The sequence below is a fragment of the Larimichthys crocea genome, chromosome VIII (genome assembly GCF_000972845.2).
Source record: "Larimichthys crocea isolate SSNF chromosome VIII, L_crocea_2.0, whole genome shotgun sequence".
NCBI lineage: Eukaryota > Metazoa > Chordata > Actinopteri > Sciaenidae > Larimichthys > Larimichthys crocea.
Genome location: NC_040018.1, coordinates 5,024,781 through 5,048,377, shown reverse-complemented (window position 1 = coordinate 5,048,377; position 23,597 = coordinate 5,024,781). Strand labels below are relative to the sequence as shown.

General features: G+C 41.9%; 1 protein-coding gene and 1 long non-coding RNA gene across 2 annotated transcripts in view; both read right to left on the bottom strand.

Annotated features, from left to right (window-relative positions):
• Positions 1–5,333, bottom strand: LOC109141751 (uncharacterized). Its single transcript, XR_002042821.2, has 2 exons — positions 5,012–5,333; positions 1–2,389 (listed from the first exon to the last, which is right to left on the bottom strand). It is a non-coding gene; the product is annotated as an uncharacterized LOC109141751 (long non-coding RNA).
• An 8,454-nt stretch (positions 5,334–13,787) lies between these two features.
• The window catches only part of ttc17 (tetratricopeptide repeat domain 17), a 27,320-nt gene continuing 17,510 nt past the window's right edge, over positions 13,788–23,597 (bottom strand). Inside the window, exons 17-30 of the mRNA XM_027281318.1 lie at positions 23,459–23,592; positions 22,492–22,647; positions 21,405–21,476; positions 20,328–20,332; positions 20,021–20,208; positions 17,523–17,642; positions 17,107–17,402; positions 16,836–16,989; positions 16,595–16,715; positions 16,318–16,477; positions 15,817–15,900; positions 15,222–15,341; positions 14,956–15,099; positions 13,788–14,868 (exon numbers count right to left, since the gene is read on the bottom strand). Of these exons, the coding sequence (XP_027137119.1) occupies positions 14,737–14,868; positions 14,956–15,099; positions 15,222–15,341; positions 15,817–15,900; positions 16,318–16,477; positions 16,595–16,715; positions 16,836–16,989; positions 17,107–17,402; positions 17,523–17,642; positions 20,021–20,208; positions 20,328–20,332; positions 21,405–21,476; positions 22,492–22,647; positions 23,459–23,592 (1,886 nt within the window). The 3' untranslated portion in view covers positions 13,788–14,736. The remainder of the gene's footprint in view (positions 14,869–14,955; positions 15,100–15,221; positions 15,342–15,816; positions 15,901–16,317; positions 16,478–16,594; positions 16,716–16,835; positions 16,990–17,106; positions 17,403–17,522; positions 17,643–20,020; positions 20,209–20,327; positions 20,333–21,404; positions 21,477–22,491; positions 22,648–23,458; positions 23,593–23,597) is intronic.

Below are 23,597 nucleotides of genomic sequence, written 5' to 3'. Positions count from 1 at the left end.
TTTTATTATTAAGCTCCTGTATAAAAGGTAAAAAGCAACATCGAACCATGGTACCTTCTGAAACAAAACACAGAGTTAACGGTGTACACTTAAATTAGAAAATAACATTCATAATCAGAAGAAATCATCATTGAAACATTCAATGAATCTTGGAAGATTTTTCATTCAGTCCGTCATCATTGTGGCACGTTAGGACAAAGAAGAAAAGTAAAAAGACACGACAGAATGAGACAGGATGAGATCAAATATCAAATTTGGTTCAATTAATTTTAACAAACAAGGAGAGAAGAAAGCACAAGATTGGAAGTGTACGGTAAAAGGTAACACACACACACACACACACACGTATCAGAAAACACTAACAAAGACGCACATTGACTCAACTCGCTCTCTGTGTCTTGTCTCTCTTTTTGTCATCTGTTAAATTGAGGGGGGAAAAAAGCTCAATGGTGTACTCAAAGAAGTTCTACATTTTGAATACTTTTGGAGAATTTGATCAGATTTCTTTTTAGTTCAAGATAGTTGAACATGTGTTACAGGTTTATATTTAATCAGTGTTAAGAGTCTGGCTGCTCAGCGTACGTCTGAAAACTGAAAACTCAACTGGTCTTATTTCAAACACTTCTGCTGGATACAAATGCAGAACACGTGAATGTAGTTTAAAGATACTTGGTGATATTTATGCATCAGTGTCTCTGTAAGATTTCAACAAATGAATCATAGAAATTAAACATAGAACAGCTACGTATAGTGTAAATGTTCTAAGTTTGGACGTGGATGACACACACACACACACACACACATGCACATGTTAATTAATTTCAGGCTGTTACTTATGAATACTTGTAAAGAACACACGCACAAACACATCTGAAAAACGTAAAACGGACGCAAATGATACACAACTTTCTCTTTGTGCCTTCAAATTAAGATTTCAATACATCACACAGGAGAAAATAAATAACCTAAAGGACGAAGTCAAAGAAAAACTAGAAGATGGCACGTCCTAATATATGTAGAAACATTATTTCAGAGCGCTGTGTCTTTGTTGAATTTCCTGTAAAGTGTGTGTCCAGTTACAAACACGTACAGCACATCACAGACTATAGAAATGAAATTAAAATGCACTCATTTAAAACCCCAAATCACAATATGATCGCGTAACAAGAAGAAGACACACACACACCAGCATCTTAACTCCTCGGATCAAAGCTCTGTAAATGAATTTCTTTTAATTTCTCTGAAATAGAAATCATTTTGGTCAAAGGCTTTTTTTAATCTGGTTGTCCGTCACTGTAGACATCACTTCATCTGTTTACTATTTCTGCCATGTTATCGTCCTCACACCTCATAAAAACAGAAACTGTCTTCTGACCGGTGTGTGTGTGTGTGTGTGTGTGTTATTCTGACTTTACTGTAATTGCTATCATGTCTCCTTTAAGCAGGTGAGCCTATTTTAAAAAAAAGCCTGGCCTGGAGGAGAAATTTCAGGGAGGAGGAGACTTAAACACATCCTTAATCACCCAAACCAGGAGCTCCCTACTATGTGAGCTGCTGCACCGGAGGACTTCACTGCTTGCTCACAGGCATGGTGTAAGACCCCCAGGACCCAGAATGCTTTGGGACCCCTAAAGTGACTCTCATTAAAAAACATTTCACAGTGGCGATTTAAAGAGGTCAGTGATTCATGTCGCTTTAGGGGAAAAAAACAGGAAAAGCTTCACTTTGGAGATGCTACAGGTGAAAATAAGCATCAAATTGATCGAGGCTGGTTTTCTGAAAGATATTCAAGTCTTTTCATCTATATTAACAATAAAAATGCTAGTGCTAATAATAAAAATAATGAAATAATCTGAAGACTTTACAACTGTGTGGAGATCCTGACCCCAAAACTGATCTTCACACGGCAATGTGGCCTCGATTCCAGCATCTGATAGATAACACAACACCATGTTGTGACGCGTTCTCGTCGTTTTAGTGCTAAGCCGGAATAAAAACATGTGAAATCTCTCATGTGGCTGGTAACTATTGTGAATAAGTTGCCCCTCTATTTGAAAAAATGCAGATAATACAGCCTAGTAAGTTGAATCACATTTAAAAGAAGAAAAGGTTGTGTGGACAAAAAGCGATTCCAAGAAGAAGAAGAAGAAGAAATCTTTAGACACAACAGAATCTCAGGGTGAAGCACAAGACGTAAAATAAAGGCAGTGTTACGTCCATGCAGCCTGAGCATGAATGTGATGACGAACCACTGTTTACTTCTCTTACAGTTTTTCCCCCACTCGCTCTTTGGATTCCACCTGCTGACCTCGCTGTGGTTTGGTCACTGCTGCTGCTGCTGCTGCTGCTGCTGTGTCCCAGCATAGCTTGTGTGACGTAATAGAGGAACCTGTGAGTTCAAGAGGCGTAAAGAAAATAAAGTGGAAAGAATGTAAGAGAGCACAGAGAAGGAGTTTTTGTTTAATGGTGTAAATATAGCAAAACACAAATGAAAAGAAATGCAGCAGAAAACATTAAAAACATCCGAGTACGCTGTGAAAATAACTTAAAGAAAAGGAGCTCTTGCAATTTCCAACATGCATTTTAAAAAGAAACAAAGTGCGTGTTTGAAAGTGCAAGAAAATTCAAAAGATGACGTAACAACGCTTCAGGTTTCTCCAGTGACTTCAACTCCCAGAATTCTGATTTGAATGAGCAGATTTAGGTGACTTAAACGTTACTGAATCCGTCACATTGTTTGTTGCTTTGAACAAATGCCTTAATAACTCTTCCTATAAACATTACTAAATCCACACACAGCTGACTCATCTTCATCTCCCTGACAGCCGCCTGTCCAACGTTCAGTCTACATCCCAGATGTTTAGTCAGCAGAAATATAAGAATCAAAACAAGGGGCGTTGCTAAAAATAAAAAGCTCCTACTAAAGAAGATGTCAACATTTTCATCTGCTCGCCTAAACAAAAAAACTGCTGCATTTTGAGATCCCTTATATATATATATATATATTATATATATATATATATTATATATATATATTATATATTATTGTGCTATTCTGAGGCGATTTCTGATCCAGTAAACTATTTTTGTTGCTGATGTTTTGAAATATGTTTATTGATGTCACATTACAAACAAAGACTGTGCACAATCATGCACATCACAACTGCTGAATGAGTGCACACTCTTCCTGATGTGTCACAGCTGGAGAGGCAAGTGATGTGTAACCACGCTATTACAACAACCGAACATGGGTCACACTTTGTGCACTTTGTGAGTCCAGACCTCGATGTTACAACACACACACACACACACACACACACACATACACACACAGCACTGAGCCGTGTCTTTGACAGCAGTAGCAGCAGCAGCTGTGACTTCCTCAATCCAAACCAACGTTGAACGACGTTCATATCCTCCACAAATGCTTTTTGGGGTAAGGGCTTCCCAGATTCATGTATGCACAGCAAGCCCAGACCGCAAAAAGATTCGTGACGGACAACAAGCTCCAAGAAAATCCACGTCCAACCAATCCAGTCCACGACTCCTCTGGGTTTTCCATCCTCAGAGTGTATTCAGATATAAATATATATTTAAAGAAAAAAAAAATATATATAAAAAAATCAGCTTGTGCATGAAGGTGTTTGTGCTCAAACGGTTATTGGGTGTATCATCCGAGGATGTGGCATGTGAAAGAAGAAAGAAAGAAAGAAAGAAAGAAAGAAAGAAAGGAGAAGTGGATTGCTGGCATTGCTTTGCAGCAACACGCAGCCTTGTTATTAAAAAGAGCGGCGGTGAGGAGAGGCGGCATCTCGTCGCCGTTACAGACTTCAACGCGCAGCAGAGGGACGGCGGCGATCCGATTGGACGGGACGAGTCGTCATCTACCAATGGCGACGCAAAGGAAAAGAGCACCTAAGCAGGAGGCCAAAGCACCTGACAGTTTCATTACTCCCCCCCCACCTCCACCTCCACCCATCTCCCCACCCACCACCCCATCCAACATCCACTATGAGCACCGGTGCGACATCTAAAACCGAAACAAAATGCAACAACGGATGAATATGATCGTGATCTGACGTGTGCTTTCATATCCGCGGAGCCTCCACTTTCATCAATAGGAAAGTTTCCTTTATTTGCAAAGGGTTAATTTGGCTCCAAAAGCCTTTCCAGCTGCCGAAAGCAAAAGGGGGCCCCACCCCTCGCTCCGTTTTCATTGGGCCATCCATGCCTTTCATTCGCGGACGCGTCTTCCCAGCCCGGTCACGATTCCCCCCCAATCTGTCTCGAGCGCACCGGAGCCAGACGCCACTGACGCAGCACGCGCCTTACTCACTTTTAGCAGTCACGACTCGAGTCTCATCGCGCACAAAAAGGAGGGGGGGGATAGAGAGAGAGAGAGAGAGAGAGAGAGAGAGAGAGAGAGAGAGCATCTGCAAACAAGGGTCAGATTGTAGCTGTATGTGAGGAGCTGCATGGAAAAAAAAATGAGCCAAATATGACCAGATTCAAATGAGAGAGATGATTTTGTGTGAAAATCTGGTGCGTGAAACTTGATCAGAAATGCCCACAGGACGCTCCGTGGAAAACAGAGCAAAGGCTTCAGCACCACAGGCAGAGGACAGCTCCCAGCAAACAGAACAAAAAAAGAAAAAGATCCACAGATCTGAAGCCAAAGTCCAACAACCATCATCTACCAGACAATGTCACAGTGAAGACACCAGCACCAGCAAACCGACACAAGACACCCTCATCCACCCTTCTTTTTTTTTTCTCTCAATCAGAACCGAGGGTGATTCCCGTGGAAGCTGCGAGCACAAACCCTCCAAAGCACGCTGCAGAAATCCACACGAACATCCACACTGACATGACATCGCGTTTATTCCCGCACACATCCAACCTCAACAAACCTACCCTGAGTTTGTTTTAAAAAAAAAAAGAAAAGACACACACATGAAGCAAAAGAAAAGAAGCAGCCTTTTTTTTTTTTTAATTTTCTCACACAACTCACCGTTGTAGCAGCGGACACGGATTCCCTTTTTTTTTTTCAAAAGTGCCACAAAAATATGGATGAAAAAAAAAGAACAAAAAGGAAAGAAAAAAAAAACACAGAGAGCTTTCTCCATTACAAAAATATGCTCTGGCTTTTTTCGCTTCTTCAAACTGTGCACACACTGTACTCTTGAATGGTGTGCCTTTTATAGGAGTGATGTCCCCTATCTATTTCTGGATCACGATCCAACCCCGTTTCTATTTTTAGCCCGCGCGTGATGAAAAAAGAAAAGCTCGCAGAGGTTCCTTGGAGGAATTTCGAGCGTGCAGCGTTTGAGAACTGGCGCTCTCTCTCAACCCCCCCTCCATGCGTGATACGATGCGTGTGCACGGCACAGCATCTCTCCCTAATAATGATGCTGTGGAAGAAAAAGAAGCAGGAGGAGGAAAAAATAAATAAACTCTTGCACGCCCGGATTTAAAAACCAGAATCGTGGAAGTGTGCAGAATTCTGACTTTTATTAATTCATGATTTTGCTGCTGAAAGAAGCGCCGTGGCTACACCACCATTGGCGCACGTGCACGCGCACACCGACACCATACATAAACCATAATACCATAAATCTGAACCACAAATGGCACAAATGATTTGATTTTTACGCACACTATTTTGTGTTTATACACAAGAGAAAAGGAAATGGATGGATAAAATAGTTCCTTCTCCTGGGGGCTGCGTCAGTCACCATTGACGTCAGGTGGAGAATCTCCCACTTTGAAGGTGGATGCTTGGCGCCTCCGTTGCCTATACTGTGGCTAAAAAAGAAAAAGAAAAGAAGAAGCAGCGAAACATCCAGCAGAGGATAGAGGCGAAATAAGGCGCAGCCACCTCCTCATCCAAACTGGAAAGGCCATTATTTTTTTCCTGGCTTTGGTCAAACCTTTGTTTCATGTCACTGGGAGCAAAGGAGGAGCCTACCACACACAAATCAAGAGTGAACTGTCAAGTCCATTGGTCATGAGGAGAGAAACCAAACACCATTCGTTTTATTTGACGCTTTTACGCATAATCAGGCCTGGAAAGGTGTCTGAAATGACTCCAGGTTGGGTTTACCCCTCCAGCAGACCCTCAAAGTGGCCCTCAGTGTGATGATGCAGAGCTCCACAGAAAGCCTCCGTCCTGCAGACTCCCCCCTGCACAGGGCAGAATGCTGAAACGCGTAGTAACGGAGCGGCGCTTGGCCGACCGATGATGCTATTTTTAACTCCCATACTCAACATGCCTGGCGCTGCGGGTTTCTCTGCTCAGGGTAGCCTACTATACTGTACGAGAGGCAAAACATAAACACGGGACGGCTTTCAGGGTGGAAAGGAAGGCTGGATCTGGTTTCTGAGAGCACAAATGTAACCACAGAGAGACAAAATCCTCGTCAGATTATAAATCTTTTTTTTTTTTGTCTCTTTAAGAATAAGACACTGTCTCGTTCTTTAAAGCTGCAACCTGTAGGATTTTCATGGCATTACATTTGCAGGAGATTGAACTTTTGCATCATTTGTGTATTCTATTGTGATATTTTATGATGCAGGATGAAATAAATGATGATATATATTTTTTGCATTTTAATGAATATGTGTCTTTAACATAAATAATCAGTCCAACAGACACACACTATGCACGCCTGTGTGATCCCTGGTGTGCTGTCTGACGTCAAATATTTGCATTAAATGGTCACAGTTGACTGACTCATTCATCCTGTCCTGCTTTTCCTCTCTGGATTCATGCAAGTCATTCATGGAAGGCAGTGGACTGTGATTAAAGATATGTGCCGGGCTGCTCTTACTCCATTACACTACAACATTCAGTCGATAGCAGGGAAAGTTGTCCACAAAATGTTGTGAGGGGAATTAACCTTTCACCTGTCCGAGGGCTGATTGTCGGCGAGGCAGCCAACATTGCAGGAAGGTTTTTGAGCGTTTATCCACCCACAGGTTTTTAAGAGCTGATGTTTAGTTTGATGTAGAGCTCACCTGGAGTCGTTCCAGGATTATGGCACCAAATGAGGAGCTGCAGGACTGAATGATTTGCTCATACAGATAAATTATAACACCGTGAAGAGAGGATCTGTGATCATAAACGGGCGATACCACACACTCAGTGGTCTTACAAACAAGCACTTAAAGTTACTGATGTAGGTTTCCTTGCAGCTCTCGCACATGACTGATAACGGACGGTTTACGGACAAGTTTAATGTGTGCAATGGGAGAATCTATACTTAAACCTTTCAATCCCCCCAAAAAAGATCAAAATCGCCTTCTGTGTGAGCATGTGCACAAACAAAAAGTCCGAAACGGTCTTGAAAAGTCCAAGACTTTGAAATAAGAATTTGAATTTGCTCCTTTAGACTTCGATCTTTTGAAATAAAAAAAGGCTTGATGCTCTACTGTTCTGTGTTAATAGATTAAAAAGAGGAAAACCGATGGCCTATTCTGAAAATCAAGATCAAGAGAGCTTTTGCCCTCCTGCTCCAATGACAACGCTTCTGTCCACTGAATGTTTCTGAGTATGAAAATCATGTGAATCATAAGCTGCAGCTCGGCCTTTCAGTCACAACATCTGAACTCAGCTGAACACCTATTTTACATCACCATCATTAAAACACCAAATGAGGGAAAATCTATTAGAAACTTCAGTAGCAGTCCAGAGATGTCACAGTGCACACACACAAACACAAAACATAAGAAAATTTACATTAAAAAACACATCTAAAAGTCAGTCTTAAGGTCCTGGTTCCAAAACGCCGGGGTCTGGTGGTTTCTTGGACCTTGTTTCTAACTGGGCTGCAGTGCTCTGAATTAGTTTTAAACAGGAAATGGTAACCTGAGAGATGCCTGGGTAGAGTGAGTTACAGAGGTCCAGGCTGGATGATATTAGTGCATGAATGACTCTTTCTACATCAAATGTAATAATAACCAAACACTGGCTTTAAATAAGGCCTTTTGTATTTTCTGTGACCACCACAGTTTTTCCTTCATGTTTGGATATCCTGGAAGAATGTGGTCACTGATCACATTTCCAAGACATTTTATGTTGTTTCTTTCCATCTTTGGTCATTCATCTGTGTAAACAGGGCTGAACAGGTCTCAGCAGCGTGATGAGGACAGAGTGTGATGGCATTACTCTGGAGCTGTCCATGGTACCACAGCAACAGCGAAGCACAACCACGAGCAGATTCAGATTAGATGGAGACAAGGCTGCAGAATTTCTAGTAATCTTCGAGTAATATACAGTAATCAACTAGAACTATTCAGGCTGCGGGAAAAGTGAGAGTAAAGAGGATGAGGACATGAGAAGAAGGGACTTTGGTGTTAATGGAAGTGAAATCTATTGTCCCCACAGGGCCAATGCATTTTTATTACACTGAACTAGAAAGAAATGGCCAGAAAATCCCTTGTGGATACAGCCTAGCAAAACAAAATGCATGCTCTATGAATGCCTAGTGAACTCGTGCAGTATTGACATGAATCTTATCCACAACATAAAGAGCAGATGGTGGAGAAAATACAGTTTTGCTGCCACACTAGGACTGAAGTTCATGATATGGAGAAACACAAAATCCCAGATCAGAACTGAACAGACACTGTCCAGTTATTCTCTGTATGTAATAAACTAGAAAAAAGACATGTATTGCCCTCTCAATATGTTGCTAAAGGTGCACCTGCGCGAATTGCTTCGAGGATTTTCAGTCAGGAGTTCATCATACCTCAGAGACAGCACTAGTAAAAGTTACAAATGTCTTCCTAACTCCTTCAGACAAAGGACTCGTCTCTGTATTAGTCTTGCTTGATCTTAGTGGTGAATTCGACACCATTGACCATGATGTTCTATTACAGAGACTTGGACATCTAACTAGCATTAAGACAACCACACTAAGCTGGTCTAAGTCCTATATCAATCTTAGTTTGCACATGTTAACAACAAATCTTCCATGCACATCAGAGTCAGTCATGGAGTTCCACAAGGTTCTGTGCTCGGACCGATTCTATTCACCTTACATGCTTCCTTTAAGCAACATTATTAGGAATCACACCATTAACTTGTATTGTAACTTGTGTAAGCTAAACTCCAAGCATGGCTTGACAACATAGAAATGTGGATGACATGCATTTTTCTGGTGTTAAACTCAGACACTTGTCACTAAAGACCCCTGAAATACTTGATCTTAAGATATAGTTACTCTTGATAGGATTACCCAGGCCTTTAGCACCTCTGTAAGGTATCTCTTTGTTATTTTTCATCAGGATATGTCCTTTAAATCCAACATAAAACAAACTTCAAGGACCGCCTGTTTCCACCTACTTAACATCCCAAAAATCAGGCACATTATGTCACCAAAAAGTAGTCCATGCAATTGTTACTTCTAGGCTGGATTATTGCAACTGAAACTAGCATTAGAGAACACGTTTCTCCCATTTTAGCTTCTTTGCACTGGCTACCTGTAGCTACCTTCTCTTTACCTGCAAAACCCTTCGCGATCAGGTACCGTTACATCCTGAATAGCTCATAGTAACCTAGTACCCCACTAGAAAGCTGAGCCTTTAGAATGCAGGGTTTCTTGTGGTTCCTATAGTCTCCAAAAGCAGAATGGAAGCCAGAGCTTTCAGCTATCAAGCTCCTCTCCTGTGGAGCCAGCTCCCAGTTTGGGTTTAGGAGGCAGACACCTTCTCCACATTTAAGATCAGGTCTAAGACATCCCTTTTAGTTAGAACTTATAGTTATGTCTGGCTCAGGTGAGTCCTGAACTATCTACTAAGAACTAAGTTATGTTGCTCTACAGTCAGACTGCTGGGGAACTTTCCATGATGCACTGAACGACCCAGCTGGTCACAGCAGATGGCCACTCACAATGAAGTTTTTTCTTGCCACTGTCGCCAGGTGCGTGCTCCTGGTGGGAACTGTTGGGTCTCTGTAAATAGTAATAAAAAGAATATGGTCTAGAATTGCTCTATATGAAAAGTGCTATATGATTACTTCTGTTAAGATTTGACACTACATACGTATATATGTGTGATTCCTATTATGTTTGCTTGCTTGGTATATACATACATATACCTTAAGAAACACTTCTCTGGTCTCAAATCATGACCAGTATTATTCTGCTGCAGCAAGTCACAGTCTGATATCATGATGAAAACACAACACATGCAAACTGTTTCTCAGCCTACACCATAAATGTGAGACAGCCTCATTCGAGTAAACGTTCTTCCGCTCATGTGTTGAAATCTCAATCCGCTCTATCCACTCTCAGTCTCTGTGTCTTTAAAAATTGTCATCTCCTTTCATGTCCATGTAGGAAATTCACTATTATTATGTAATATCTTGCAGCAACCATCCATTCAGCGTTACTATATTCAGCAGCGGTGAGCCAAATATATCCACACACAGCGAGGTGCAATAACAAACTCCAGCGTGGAAATGGGCAACAAAAGTTTGCAGTCATGACAGATCAGAACCTCAGAATCTCAGAGAAACATCAAATATTCCTCGACTCTAAACGCATTTTGCAGCATCTGTTTAGCAGCGGGTTTGAGTCGCACAGAAATATTTTCAAGAAGAAGACAACATTATCGATCTTACTGGTCTGGAGTGATGCAGAAAAATAGATTTAACTATTAAAAAAAACATGCAACTGCTCTTTGCATGACTGCCAGATTAGTACCTCACACCGCAGCTATATGTTTATATCAATGATTTCTGTATTTTCTGTACTACAACAGTGCAATACGTGGATATAGTTCAAATGAATGTAGAAATGTTTATCTAATTAATATTGAACGCGAGCATACTCTAGATGATAAAATATCTGCGTTAAATGAAGTGCATTCTTTAAATGTATAGATGCTGTACGCTCATGTTTAATGCAATGATAAAATGAGCTGCCTCAGCTGCAGCAGACTTAACAAAGGACTCTCAGCGAGTATACTATCACTCTGAAAACCCTCAATGGGTACAGAGCGTCACACACACACACACACACACCCATTCAATGCAGTGTCTCTGTGGTGTGCCAACTCACATGCCTATTACATAACAGGACTCCTACTCCCAGGCCTAACGCCCCTGACAAATCCATGCACGCTTTGCTGCACATGAGCTATTTATATACTGCACCCAAGACAGGGCTGGTCAAAAATACCACTCCAGTCAATTATTCATTGAGAAACATTCCAAAACAGAGAAAGGGGTGTGGGTTCAGCAGCACAGGAATAGACCAACAATAAATAATGTCCATTAGCAAAGCAGCAGCCCGTTTGTCCTGAGCGGCACCGAATCTGAAGGAAGAAGGGCGGGAAAAAATGTGTAGCTGCAAATGTGCCCTCTCATGTGTTGTGCTTGTATTTATAGGAGTGTGTGTGCATACACTTCAGCTCCTCTGCAGCCATCTTGTTCCTTTACAGGACTCTAAAAATAGGAGGCTGCTCTGTGCTCGTGCCATTTTTAGTTCTTGCAATTTAAAGGGAAAAAAAAAAAAGGCAGCAGGAATAAAAACATTTATTTTTTTTAAAAGTGCTGCTTCGTAAGGACACTGTGTACATGTATTTTGTGTGTGTGTGTGAATGGACAAACTGTTCCAGCTTTGTTCTGAGACGCTCCACGCTGCATCGGCAGCATCATATTATCATAAATAGCTTCGAGCTGCTGGGTTTTGAATTTAAGCGTCCCATATTTAAATTGATAGAACAACCTAAAAATTAAAAATAATACTTTTTTTTTTTTTTTTTTGCAAAGTTAAGGTTGAGAACTACAAAGCTTGTTTACATACAGTTAACAGTGAATGGGTGATTAAAATATTGGAGGTCGAAGGGAGCATGTATGAATGAATTGTATGAGTTTTATGAAGATAAAAATGAAACATTGAAAACGTGACTTTCTGTGACTTGACTTGCTGCCATTTTAGAATTTTGACACTCCCAAAAGACATGTATTGCCCTCTCAATATGTTGCTAAAGGTGCACCTGCGCGGATTGCTTCGAGGATTTTCAGTCAGGAGTTCATCATACAACAGAGACAGCACTAGTAAAAGTTACAAATGTCTTCCCAACTCCATCAGACAAAGGACTCGTCTCTGTATTAGTCTTGCTTGATCTTCGTGGTGAATTCGACACCATTGACCATGATGTCCTATTACAGAGACTTGGACATCTAACTAGCATTAAGACAACCACACTAAGCTGGTCTAAGTCCTATATCAATCTCAGTTTGCACGTTAACAACAAATCTTCCATGCACATCAGAGTCAGTCACGGAGTTCCACAAGGTTCTGTGCTCAGACCGATTCTATTCACCTTACATGCTTCCTTTAAGCAACATTATTAGGAATCACACCATTAGCTTTCAGTGTAAGCTAAACTCCAAGCATGCCTTGACAACATAGAAATGATGACATGCTTTTTTTATGTTAAACTCAGACACTTGCCACTAAATACCCCTGAAATACATGATCTTAAGATATAGTTACTCTTGATAGGATCACCCAGGCCTTTAGCACCTCTGTAAGGTATCTCTTTGTTATTTTTCATCAGGATATGTCCTTTAAATCCAGCATAAAACAAACCACCTACATGACTTTATGTGACTTGCTGCCATTTTAAAATCTTAACACTCCCCCACTGGAGTGATTTAATTCAACGTATCTTCTCCCCCACAATTATTCTCGTAACATATATTATGAACCTGTAAACTGTACACTCTAAAGATTTCCCAAATATATTATGGATATAGTGCAGAACTAGAGACCATGGAGTTGGTCTTTATTTAAAACTTTTAATCAGTGCTTATAAATGTTCCTTTTTGTCTTATTTTTAGTGAACCTGTCATCACAATTGTTGGGTTTCTTTAGTAATGTAGACTCGCCGTCTGCAGCCTCCGCCTCAGTCATAACCAGTGCGGCCAAGGTTTTAGTATCTGTTCTTTTCATTTTTATTTTACCATATTGTTGTTGTGTCCATCAATTCAGTATGCATCACTTCCTGTTCAGCATTTTTATTAACTGTCTGACGGCTGAGTCATTACTACGGTGTATAGTAGTTGGTGAATGGTTCAATAGAGTAGTTTATTTAAAAAAACAAAAACAAAGAATAAAAGTGAATTATTTTGATTTCTGTATCTTCAACAGCTGAGATGCTCATCAATGTTTGGATTGATCCATAAAGACCAGAGCTGTGTGAAACTGGAAGACTGCTATACAGTGATAATTAATAAAAAATTAGCTATAACTGAGACTTGAAAGCATAAATCTGATCAGTTCAATTCAAGATAAATTGAATTCACAAACCCGAAACACAGAATGTGACTAATGTCACTGAACTGAACATGAGTGTGTGCTGTATGTGAATATGTGTGATTAAAGCAGAAATATAAAATAAATTCCTCACTGAATGTTCGACATGTTCTGATGTCATTAAACACAAAGATCAAATATTAAAACATAAAATTGCCATTTTTCATTCTCCTGTTTGAAGACACAGCAATCAAAGAGTCTTCTAATTAACTTTCCACGTCACATATAACATATGACGAAGGCATGTCCAAAGATTTTAATATGATCTGATATGTGGATGTAAAATAATTATATCTTTATTATAATAAAAGATTGTAGCTGATAAAAAGGAGTGTGCCTCAAAAAGGTCAGACAGTGCCACTGAGAGGCGGCCACGTTTATGACAGCAGTTTTTAAATCAAGGATTCATGTTAGTGACTGTGAAGTGTTAATCGTGAAAGAACCGACAGAGAAATGAAGCAATGAAATCCACACACTGCCTTTAATACTGTACATTTAATACAGATTCCACTTTCAGAGTTTTTTTGTTTGTTTTTTTTGTTTAAGATGGTCAATGGCAAATCCTGTTTCTGCCTTATGAATTCCATAAGTTAAGAAGCGAATGTAAATAGCATAGTTCAGTTCCTCTCTTTTTTGTATTTAAATTATCTCGGAGCAAAAATCAAAAACAGTTCGTAGGTCCCATATAAATAGGAATGATATAGAAAAAAGTGCAAAAACTGAGAATTCCCATCCATTTTATGAAGCAGAAAAGGTGAGGGCATATATTGTTTAATTCAAACTCCTTTAACCTCTGAGTCGAGAGGCGTATTTCCTACCGTCTCAGCAATAAACTTAAACAAATACTGTAAAACATTCCTTTGCACTCGAAATTTCCAATTAAGTTCAATTAAAACATGGGCGCCATCTCCAGGTTGTAGTATGTTATTATCTTTGAGAACTTCCTAGATGCCGCCTCTTCCTCCTCATACCAAAACGCTAAAATGTCTTGAAGAATAACAAATTCTTCCAATTAACACAGAATTAAGTGGAACTTCAGAGCCTTATTCTATTTTATTCCCTTTCCTGTTTTTGCGAGTCAAGCAAATCTAGAAAAAAAAAAGAAGAAGAGTTTCATAACTTCTTGATTGTAAGATAACAAGAGGTCCTGCGTTCGACAGTTAACACGTGGGGGCAAAATTATCTACAGTTGTACTCTGTGTCGTTTCAAATCTAATTCTTTGGGGAGTTCAACCCCAAACAGAAAAAAAGGACCCAGACTCAACTGGATGTCGATTTTGATACCTCATCTTTTAACCACGTTCAGGTTCTCGGGTCTTCAGATGAGTGTTGCATGAGTCTGAGTATTCTTTATCTGGTGTGCGCATGACTGCAGAGTACTCCTGGGATCCGACTGCTTTCAGTGGTTTCAGGGCTGACGGCGGTCCCTCTTGGTGAGCAGGTAACATTGAATGGTTCTTAGTCGATCTTTGGCGGGGGCGAACTCTGGCTGCAGCTTTAAAGTAGACTCGTACCAGCGCATAGCTTTCTCGAACTCCTCCTGTGGGTCGAGAAACACAAGACACGCAATGTCAACTTTCTGTCGCGGCGCTGGTTTAACACAGGTCACAAAAACAGAAGATTGTACCATTGTTATGTAGACGTTGGCGAGGGTGAAGTGGTTCACGACAAAGTGCGGGGCAATTTCTACTGCCATGCGGGCGACTGTGAGAGCGTCCTCCCACAGCCGAGCGTTCTGGAAGATGTTGGCCAGGCTGATCAGGGGCACATCCTGGGTCACAACACAAAAGGAAAAATAAAGAAAATAAAGAAATAAAGAAAGTTTTTTTGAATATCTGCAACAATCATTTATTCAACAGAAGTACCGGGTGGGTCAGTTGATGTGTAACTTGCCTTCATGTGATGGGGGGCGTAGTTGAGGGCCTGTCGCAGGCAGTCGATGGCTCTCTTGCCTTGACCCTTCACCCTCCAGTAAAGTGCAGCCATGCTGGATAGTACCCATGATGTCTGATTCTGCAGTGGCAGGGATTAAGGGAATAAATGCATAATTAGCGTCTAATTAGTTAAGCGTTATAGTGAGGCGTTACAATAGCTGCTAATAAATTATGCACAGCAATAGCACTTTAAATTACTATTTTTTTACTTGCACACCTGCCATGAGCTAAGGTGCTCAAATAACATGATAGGTACGTCTTTAAATTTCAGAAAACTCACAGCAAACACTCGAGTTTGACGACAAACTGAGCAGATTACTGTGCAGCTGTGCACCTTCCTTGGCTTTAATGACTGTGATTGTTCTACTTTCTGAAATACCCATGTTCAGAAACTCTCAGGAGTTAGACAAATTGAGCCAACAACATACAAGTTTCAGCACAAAGAGTGTAAATAGCTGAAACAGCAGAGACTTCAAGAGGCAGCGAATCTTTGCTGTTTTACATTCAGGTGATAGATCGTCTGAGCAGAAATGTGTGAGGACGTGTGCCCGTACCTTCTCCAGGACTTTAGCAATGCGCGTGCCGACCTGCTCAAAGGACTGAGGAGAGAACTTATCTTTGCCGAGGTTCTGCAGCACCTGGAGGTTCGAACGAGCAGAGACATGTGTGAGACGATGAGCTGATTATTTAAATAATAAAGAGTTTCAATACATACTGTAGCATGATTATCTACACTTGTTGCATGTTCTTTAGAAAGGTGCCATATGTAGGACTTTAATCAGTATTTATTGGTAATGGGGTGAACAGGTAGTAACTATGATTGTCTTGGCTGTTAAATCATTTTAGGTCTCAGGTTCAGACTTTAACAACTGTACACGCTTTGTTAACCAGCACAAGTTATTATGAAATCTGATGCATGCTTTATAGAAGTCCACCTACGGAACGAAACCTCAATATTTCCACATTAGTTCTGATCTATGATCCTGTTGGTTGATCTTGTTTAGGACTAGAAATGAAGAGCATGAACGTTAATTCTTGTTATCTATGACGCCTACCTCGCGCAGTTGACTCTCTCCGGTGTAGTGGATGGCGGCGCGGTTGGCCACCCCTGCCAGGTGGTCGAGGGTGTGCATACTGGCAGCTAGATTAGCGTTGCATAAAGGTTCAGCAGCTGGCTCCTGGAGTGGAGTGGCGAAGTCTATGTGCTCTGTGATACTGAAGAGACAGTGAAGGAAAAGTGGAAAATCAAACGTTAAAAAGACGTTTTATTTATCATGCATGATCAATGTAAGATGACAGACATGTCCATGATCAGGACGGTGAGAGTCTTACTCAATGTTCTTAGCAGAAACAGCCAACCAGGTGCTCGCTACAGTGGTGAGGTCTACCCTTCGTGTCCGCTGGCACTCCTCTGGCCCCGGCCAGCCAAGACTTGTGTAGTCCTTCCAGCGACCTGTCCAAAAACAGACAGAACAACAAGACATCTCTCTCAGTTGGGTGAAGTCTTGCTCCCCAGTGATTTCTTCTGTGTTCACGCTGGTGTAAGTAAGCACAATGCAGGTGTATGTGTTACCTGAAGGGCCAGGCGATGGGATAGTTGGCCCACTTATCTCCAAGACAGAGTGTCCTCCAGGAAGTGAGTCCCCGTTCTGGCTGTCATCAGAGCTGGTAACACCGTCTGTCCCGTCCACCTTAGCCTTCCTGACCCGTTTTACCTGGAAAGTGATCTAACGAACAGCGAAAGGCACTTACACATACAGTACAGCTGTACATACATCAGTCCCATCTACATCTCTGATGGGTTTGGTGAATAGAACTCGAAAAGGACAGGCGGGTACGCTTACCCATTCCGCTCCGTCGTCATCCTCACAGTTTCCGAAGCAGGGCCCGCCACCGGCACGAGCGCCCATGACCCGGTCGTTCTTCAGCACCCGGATACCTCGCAGGTCCCCCCGTTTGCCACCGACATCCAGCGCCCCTTCGAAGGCTCCCATCAGGTCCTCCTTCAGCTGCCACTCCTCCTCCCCATCACCTCCTCCGCCACCGAACGGGGTGGCCATGTTAGCCGTTACCGAGGCGGAGGGAGAAGCCCGCTGCTGTCCGGCTGCCTCGCCCGACCCGTTACTGTCCAGGATAACCTCTGAAGGGTGACAAGTATGAACACGGGAGAAGTAAATTAGAGTGGTGATGAGCTACAAGAGCACTTAGCAAACTGCAAAGATTACGGACTGTTTCAGGTGACACAAAATCAAATTCTTACTCTCAAAGAGCAAAGAGTCCTCAATGGCAGAAATGGCGGGCACGTCCTGCTTCTCTTCGCTGCCCTCCCACTCCTCCAGCTGTATGCCGAGGTCGTCCTCAGCCATGCAGGCGGCGCCCTCTGGATCAACAAGTTGAGTTTAGATAAACTTATTATACAAACGTTACCGTGATTGTAGACCTGCAGCGCTCAAACGAATGTAAACAGAATCAAAAACACAAATGTTAAATGCATTCTCAAACACAGATTCTGCATCGATATTTTAATAACGTACAGTTTGTGCATCAGTAACAACAAATATGTATAATGTCGAGTTATTAAGGCAGTTAAAGAGGCAGGTTATTTTCTTTGCATTTGCATATTGCATAATATTGTTCCTATTATTGTGGAAAATCGTCGATTCAAACCAAAGCTCCTGCACTAGCTCTTCCCTGGGAATGACTATTTTCTCCCGGACAGAAAGCGAGGCATTTTATATTTCAAGACACAGCAACTCTGTTTGTTTTATTGGAACAAACAAATCAGTCTTTCAGCTTCTCCCTCTCTCTCTCTCTCTCTCTACACTCTGCTGACTCCATTCACTGTCTCGATTTACCCTGGCAAACCTCTTGATTCTTCAACTTGGAAAGTCCCATTATTGCTGGGGGGAGACATTAGATCTGTGCGCTACAATCTTGTAGGAGCCATGAGACACCCCGTGAAAAACAGCTGAGGTGGAAGGGACACAGAGGATGACAAGTTTGCAACAACAAGTTTTTTGTGTTCTTATGTTGCATGGCTGGACATATTTGCAATAAGCAAATGTTGACTCACCGAGATAATGAGTAGCTGAGGCCGTGGAGATGGTAATGTTAAGAATATACTAGATTATACCTACTAACACAGCAGTATTGCAAGAATGCTGTTATTGTTGCAGCCCTGTGTGGCTCTCTGTTGATTTCATATCATCATGTTGGTTTGTGGAACTCTTTCCCGAGTGCAGTTTTAGCTACTAACCAAGATTATGATTCTATGTATGATTTTTTTTTTTTTTTTTTTTACACGATCATTAAAAAATAAACAGAGCCTGAATTATTACCATTTGTTTGACTGTTGCAAAACTCCTAACGGGATCAAACGTGGGAGGAACTGCAGCCAGCGCACAATTCAACATGAGAAAAAGTTTGTGTTTTTCTCTGTATACTTCAACCTTTTTGACCTAACTAAAGGTGGGTGTGTTTTTTTTTTTATTAAGTGCTTCTGTGACCTCATGTACTCGGCGTGCTTTATGGGAGCGATATTTAGCTTTCGGAGAGTAAAATATAGACAGTCCTAAATTTGGCCTCAGCTATTTTCTGCCGCATAAATTATTGAGTGCCAAAATTTCTCCACTTCAAAGCACTTTTCTCTTCACTCCCACTGATACGGTTAAAGAAGAAGGCGCAGCCGCTGTTCAGCGTCAGAGGCACAACGTACTGTTTGTTTCTCACAGCTTTTTAAAAAAGGGACGACGCGCGAGGGTTTCTGAGTTTAAGATATTAAAAAGAAAACCTGTCTGGGACCACAGCGCACATGGTGGCTCAACACAACCAGCTGGTAGAGCTCAACAGTATAGATTAAAATTATATAGTTATTATAGTGATAAAACGTTTTACACAAATTTTCGGACTATTGAATATAAGCCGCACCAGTTACATTTTAAATGAAAATAAATAATTTTGTACACATAGGCCACATTTGAGTATATTTGATATTATATATATATAATATATATATAATATTTAAATTTTTTCATGTTGTAACATGAAATATTTACAAGAAAGACGGTACACGGACGATTTTTTTTTGTTTTAATTTAAGACATGCTTTTTTTTTTTTAAACTGTGCCTGAAAATCGCAGTACGGTACCAACACGGCATCAACACGGGAGCGCAAGATTTCGTGCAGTAGCTCTATTTCCTTCTTTGACGGAGAGATCGATTGCCTTTAAGTTAAAAGCTGCATCAAATGCATTTTCTTATGTGTTTTGCATGATGCGCAAAATGACGCATAATCTTCCCCACATGTCTGTCTCACTTTTGCGTTTACTGCAGAGAGCGCTGACCGATGACCGTTGGCCAGTAAAAATCTATAAATTAGCCGCACCGTTGTATAGGCCGCAGGGTTCAAAGCCTGTGGAAAAAGTAGCGGGTTATAGTCCGAAAATTACGGTAATAATTTATAATAAAACAAACTACAAATTTAGAGACAAAATTAATGTTGGCAGAACAGAAGAGACTATAACCCTAAAACTATCTATACTATGACTACTGTCCTCAATATATGAATCTGTGGCTCTCCATTCTCAGATTAAGTCTTTGCATGTTTGTTAAATATTGTCTTAAACAACCACGAAGATCTTTCCAAGTTACACTTGCATAGCTCCTGACAGTCTCCGGATCCCCGAGCTGTACACAGTTCACATTTTAGTACATCAGGAATGTAGTATTACAGTAATACATATACTTAAGAAAGACTACGTGGGCAGGGCTGTCGGTGGGAAAGATTGTAAAGGAAAGGGTAGAACTGCAGACAGCGCAGCAGAGGTAGGCTGGCGCGACACTGTTCGCAGCCGGCGAGGGATGAGAAGGAAGAAGAAGAAAGGAGGAAGGGGGAGGAGGAGGAGGAGAGGCCCGTCACAGGATGTGGCGGAACAAGGCCAGAGCACCTGTCACATTGCCTGGGCCAGCTGCACGCTCACAGGCTGAACAGGGTGTGGGGCTGAGGGAGGGAGACAAACGAAAACGGGGGCACGTTAACTGATGGATAACATACGTGAACACTGACCTCAGCTTTAACAGATATGAGACAACAATCAGAATATTATCCTGACTGTCTGTGAGTTTTTTTTTATATGATACTCTGTTGCATGTCTGTGTCTGTCTGTCCTGGCAGAGATCATCACTCCTCTGCTGCTCGTCTATAGGGAGTTTTTTTTTTAATTTGAATTGAGGGTCAGAGTAAAGAAGGTGTTGTATGTTGTACAGATGTCCTTGTGGCAGATATCATAATGGGCCATAAATAAAATGATTTGAGAGTAAATCTTAAAAATACAGGGACAAGTTCTTACATATATTCTACCTGTAGTTTCTGGATTGGTAATCACAACATAATATATATATATAATATAGGGTACACTCAAGGTCTAAGGTCTGATTTAACAAGATGTTGGAAATGCTCTCCATCGATTCGCCCACGCACTCGTGTTTAAATCTTCCCAAGGTCCTCTTTTACCTTGGGAAGTCATATCCATGTTCCTGGAACCACCTTGAGATGATGAGTGCTTCGTGACGTGGCACAATGCACGGCCGGAGGGCTCCAGCTGACAAAGGGTACAGTGAGTGGCATTAAAAAATTGCACTGTCAGCAATGTTTGGGGTAGGACGTGGCATTCAAATGTTACTCAATTGGTATAAGGGCAGGGTATAATACTGTGCCAACCGGTATGGCTGGAATAGTTTCATAACACAAGTTGCTGCAGATAAATATAAAGATAAAGTATGTAACCTTGTGCTGTCCAAAGCAAATGCAATTATTAGCAATTTGGTTTTATTAACAGTCAAGCCAATAACGCCCTCCTTACTCCTTACCGCAGTATTCATTTCAGCCTCCAACTTAATATACATCTTCGGATATTCAACTTTAATGTGGATCTGAGTATTTATGCACTGCTGTTCCATGTACCTGATATAGTAGCCTAAACTGTAGACCCAGTCATGCACCAATGTGCCTTTACCTCGGATGCATTGAGAGCCAACGCTTGCTCAGCAGTGTTTGTGCGTGGGTGTCAGGCCGTGGTGTAGCAGCAGGTTAGCAGCATTGGTGAGGGACAAGTGGCGGTGGGAAGGCGGGGCTGAGCTCAACCTTGGCGCAGGCACTGCAGGGCATGGCTGCCGTTGCCTTTGGCCCGCCAGAATAGAGCTGCCTCATGCGGACCTGCCAGGGGGTGCAGTGTCCTATATTATGCAAACACATTTCTGTTAGCTGTGGAAATGAATGACTTCAGATGGTGATGTCTGAGATGTAAGAATTCCCTAACATGACAACAAGTTTGAAGTGGTGAGCAATGTGCCTCCGTGAAGGGTAGAGATGCATCGAACCGATCCTATGTACAGTGTCGGGTCAGATTCTGACATATGGGATCGACCGGTATCGGTCAATTAAACTGAGATTCTTTTTACAGTGTTTTGTCCACCTCAGCTGCTCGTGTTGCACTGGCATCAGATGGCTCAGATGGTCACAAATCTGTTATTCCACCTCTCTCTTTCCAGAGTACAAAACATTCAGATGCAGCTTCTCTTAGCCGGCGCTGACCGTCACATTCGCCAGTTAAAAAATGACAAATGTTGTCGGCGGCAGGTCGTTATCAGCTGGCGCTAATTAATGTTAATTTCATGAGTAGGTTGACGGCAGGCCAAAATAAAACTTGGATGCTGTCGGGGTTGTGTGCTCTCTGCAAGCTGGTGTCTGTACTCTGCCAAAGACTGTTTATGAGCTAATGTTAAAAGATGCATGGCTCTGTAACACGGAAGGCTTCTGTAGTCCTAACAACTCCAACAATGTGATGCATCTTCTTTATTTATAGAGTTTGGTTATCTCACAGTTTCCTGAATGGTACATCTATATTGAATGTTTCAAACAAATACCACAGTATTTGTATCAAGTAGCTTGTGCCACATTCTATACATTTAAACTGATGAGCATTTACACTCGGTAGTGAGATGCGCTATTATGATGAGACCGGAGGAGTAAAGAGCTCTCTCATTTCATAGCTTGAGCTTTCTGGAGCCGATCTGGTCCAGCGTCCATCCTCCGCTGCGTGACAGCAGAATCTGTAGGAAACGCACGGTAACATTAACGGATGGCACAGTCCAACAGAGGAGGTGCACAACTTCTGTAAAACGCTATACGTGGTATTCATCTAGTCGCACACGTTTAAATAAAGAGATACCTGAGTGGCAGAGGGATCCGGCAGCTCCTTTTCCTCCAGAGGCCAGTCCAGTGAGGCAGGCAGGAGGGCTGGATATGGTTGGGGGACCGGACCACAGTTTGGCAGACTACTGTCTGAGGAGGACTGTTGCTCCCGTACAGGAGAGTTGCGACTGGGCTGAATGTAAGCAATTAAGACATATTTTTACTCAAGGGTAAGTTAGAATATTGTTATGATGTGTGCTGCAAGTTGTGATGATCATAACTCAAGTAAGCTGCTGCATGTACCCACAAAAACCCTCACTCCTCAGCCCTCATTCAAGAATGTGTGCTGACCTGAGGCCCTGTGTTTCAGGTGGAAGGTAGTAGGTTGGCAGCAGTGGAGGGGGGAATGCTTGGGTACTCGTGGGCACAGTCACTCCTCTGGGCCACAACATCCTCTGTATGTCCTAAAGTGAAAAACACACTTTCGTGTTTGAATATCATGTCATCAAAACGAAACTGAAACGTAAAGTGAAACTGTAAAAATTACACAAGCAATTTGGGGATAAAATTAACGAGGGCCAACAAAACAGTGGAAAACTAGGCACAGCGGAAAGGGAACAGATTTGAGAAATCCGAACGTGCCATTCTGATCAGACATCAGGAGTATACAGGTAAGCCAAATAAATATCACCAACCACAGTCTGTCCAGATATTTGTTTTGGCTTGTAATGAGTGAAAGAAATCAAGTCCAACAGCTTTTCCCCACTGTCATCACATTCATATTCAAGACTAAATGAGACCAGGCATTCTTTTCTACAGCAGCATAACTTTGTTTGGCAAGTCCGGTCTGGGGGTCTCTTGAATTTTGTTGAGTGTGCATAGCGTTGCAGAGACATCCATTTGTCCTTTTTGTTTTTAATTTGACAATGTATCCGCAGTCACTGAGCTGACCTGCAAAATATTTATTCTAACAGAAACTAATTAAAAATGTGGTTCTGTCTTGCCTCGGTGTAATCCTGATGGCCGCCCCAGAGGGCAGCGGCGGGGTCTTGGTCTCCGGACACAGAGGGATGGAGCTCGGGGCTGACCGCCGTCTGGTTTGAGTTGCGCTCGGACACGAGGGCCACGCTGGATGCCACTGAC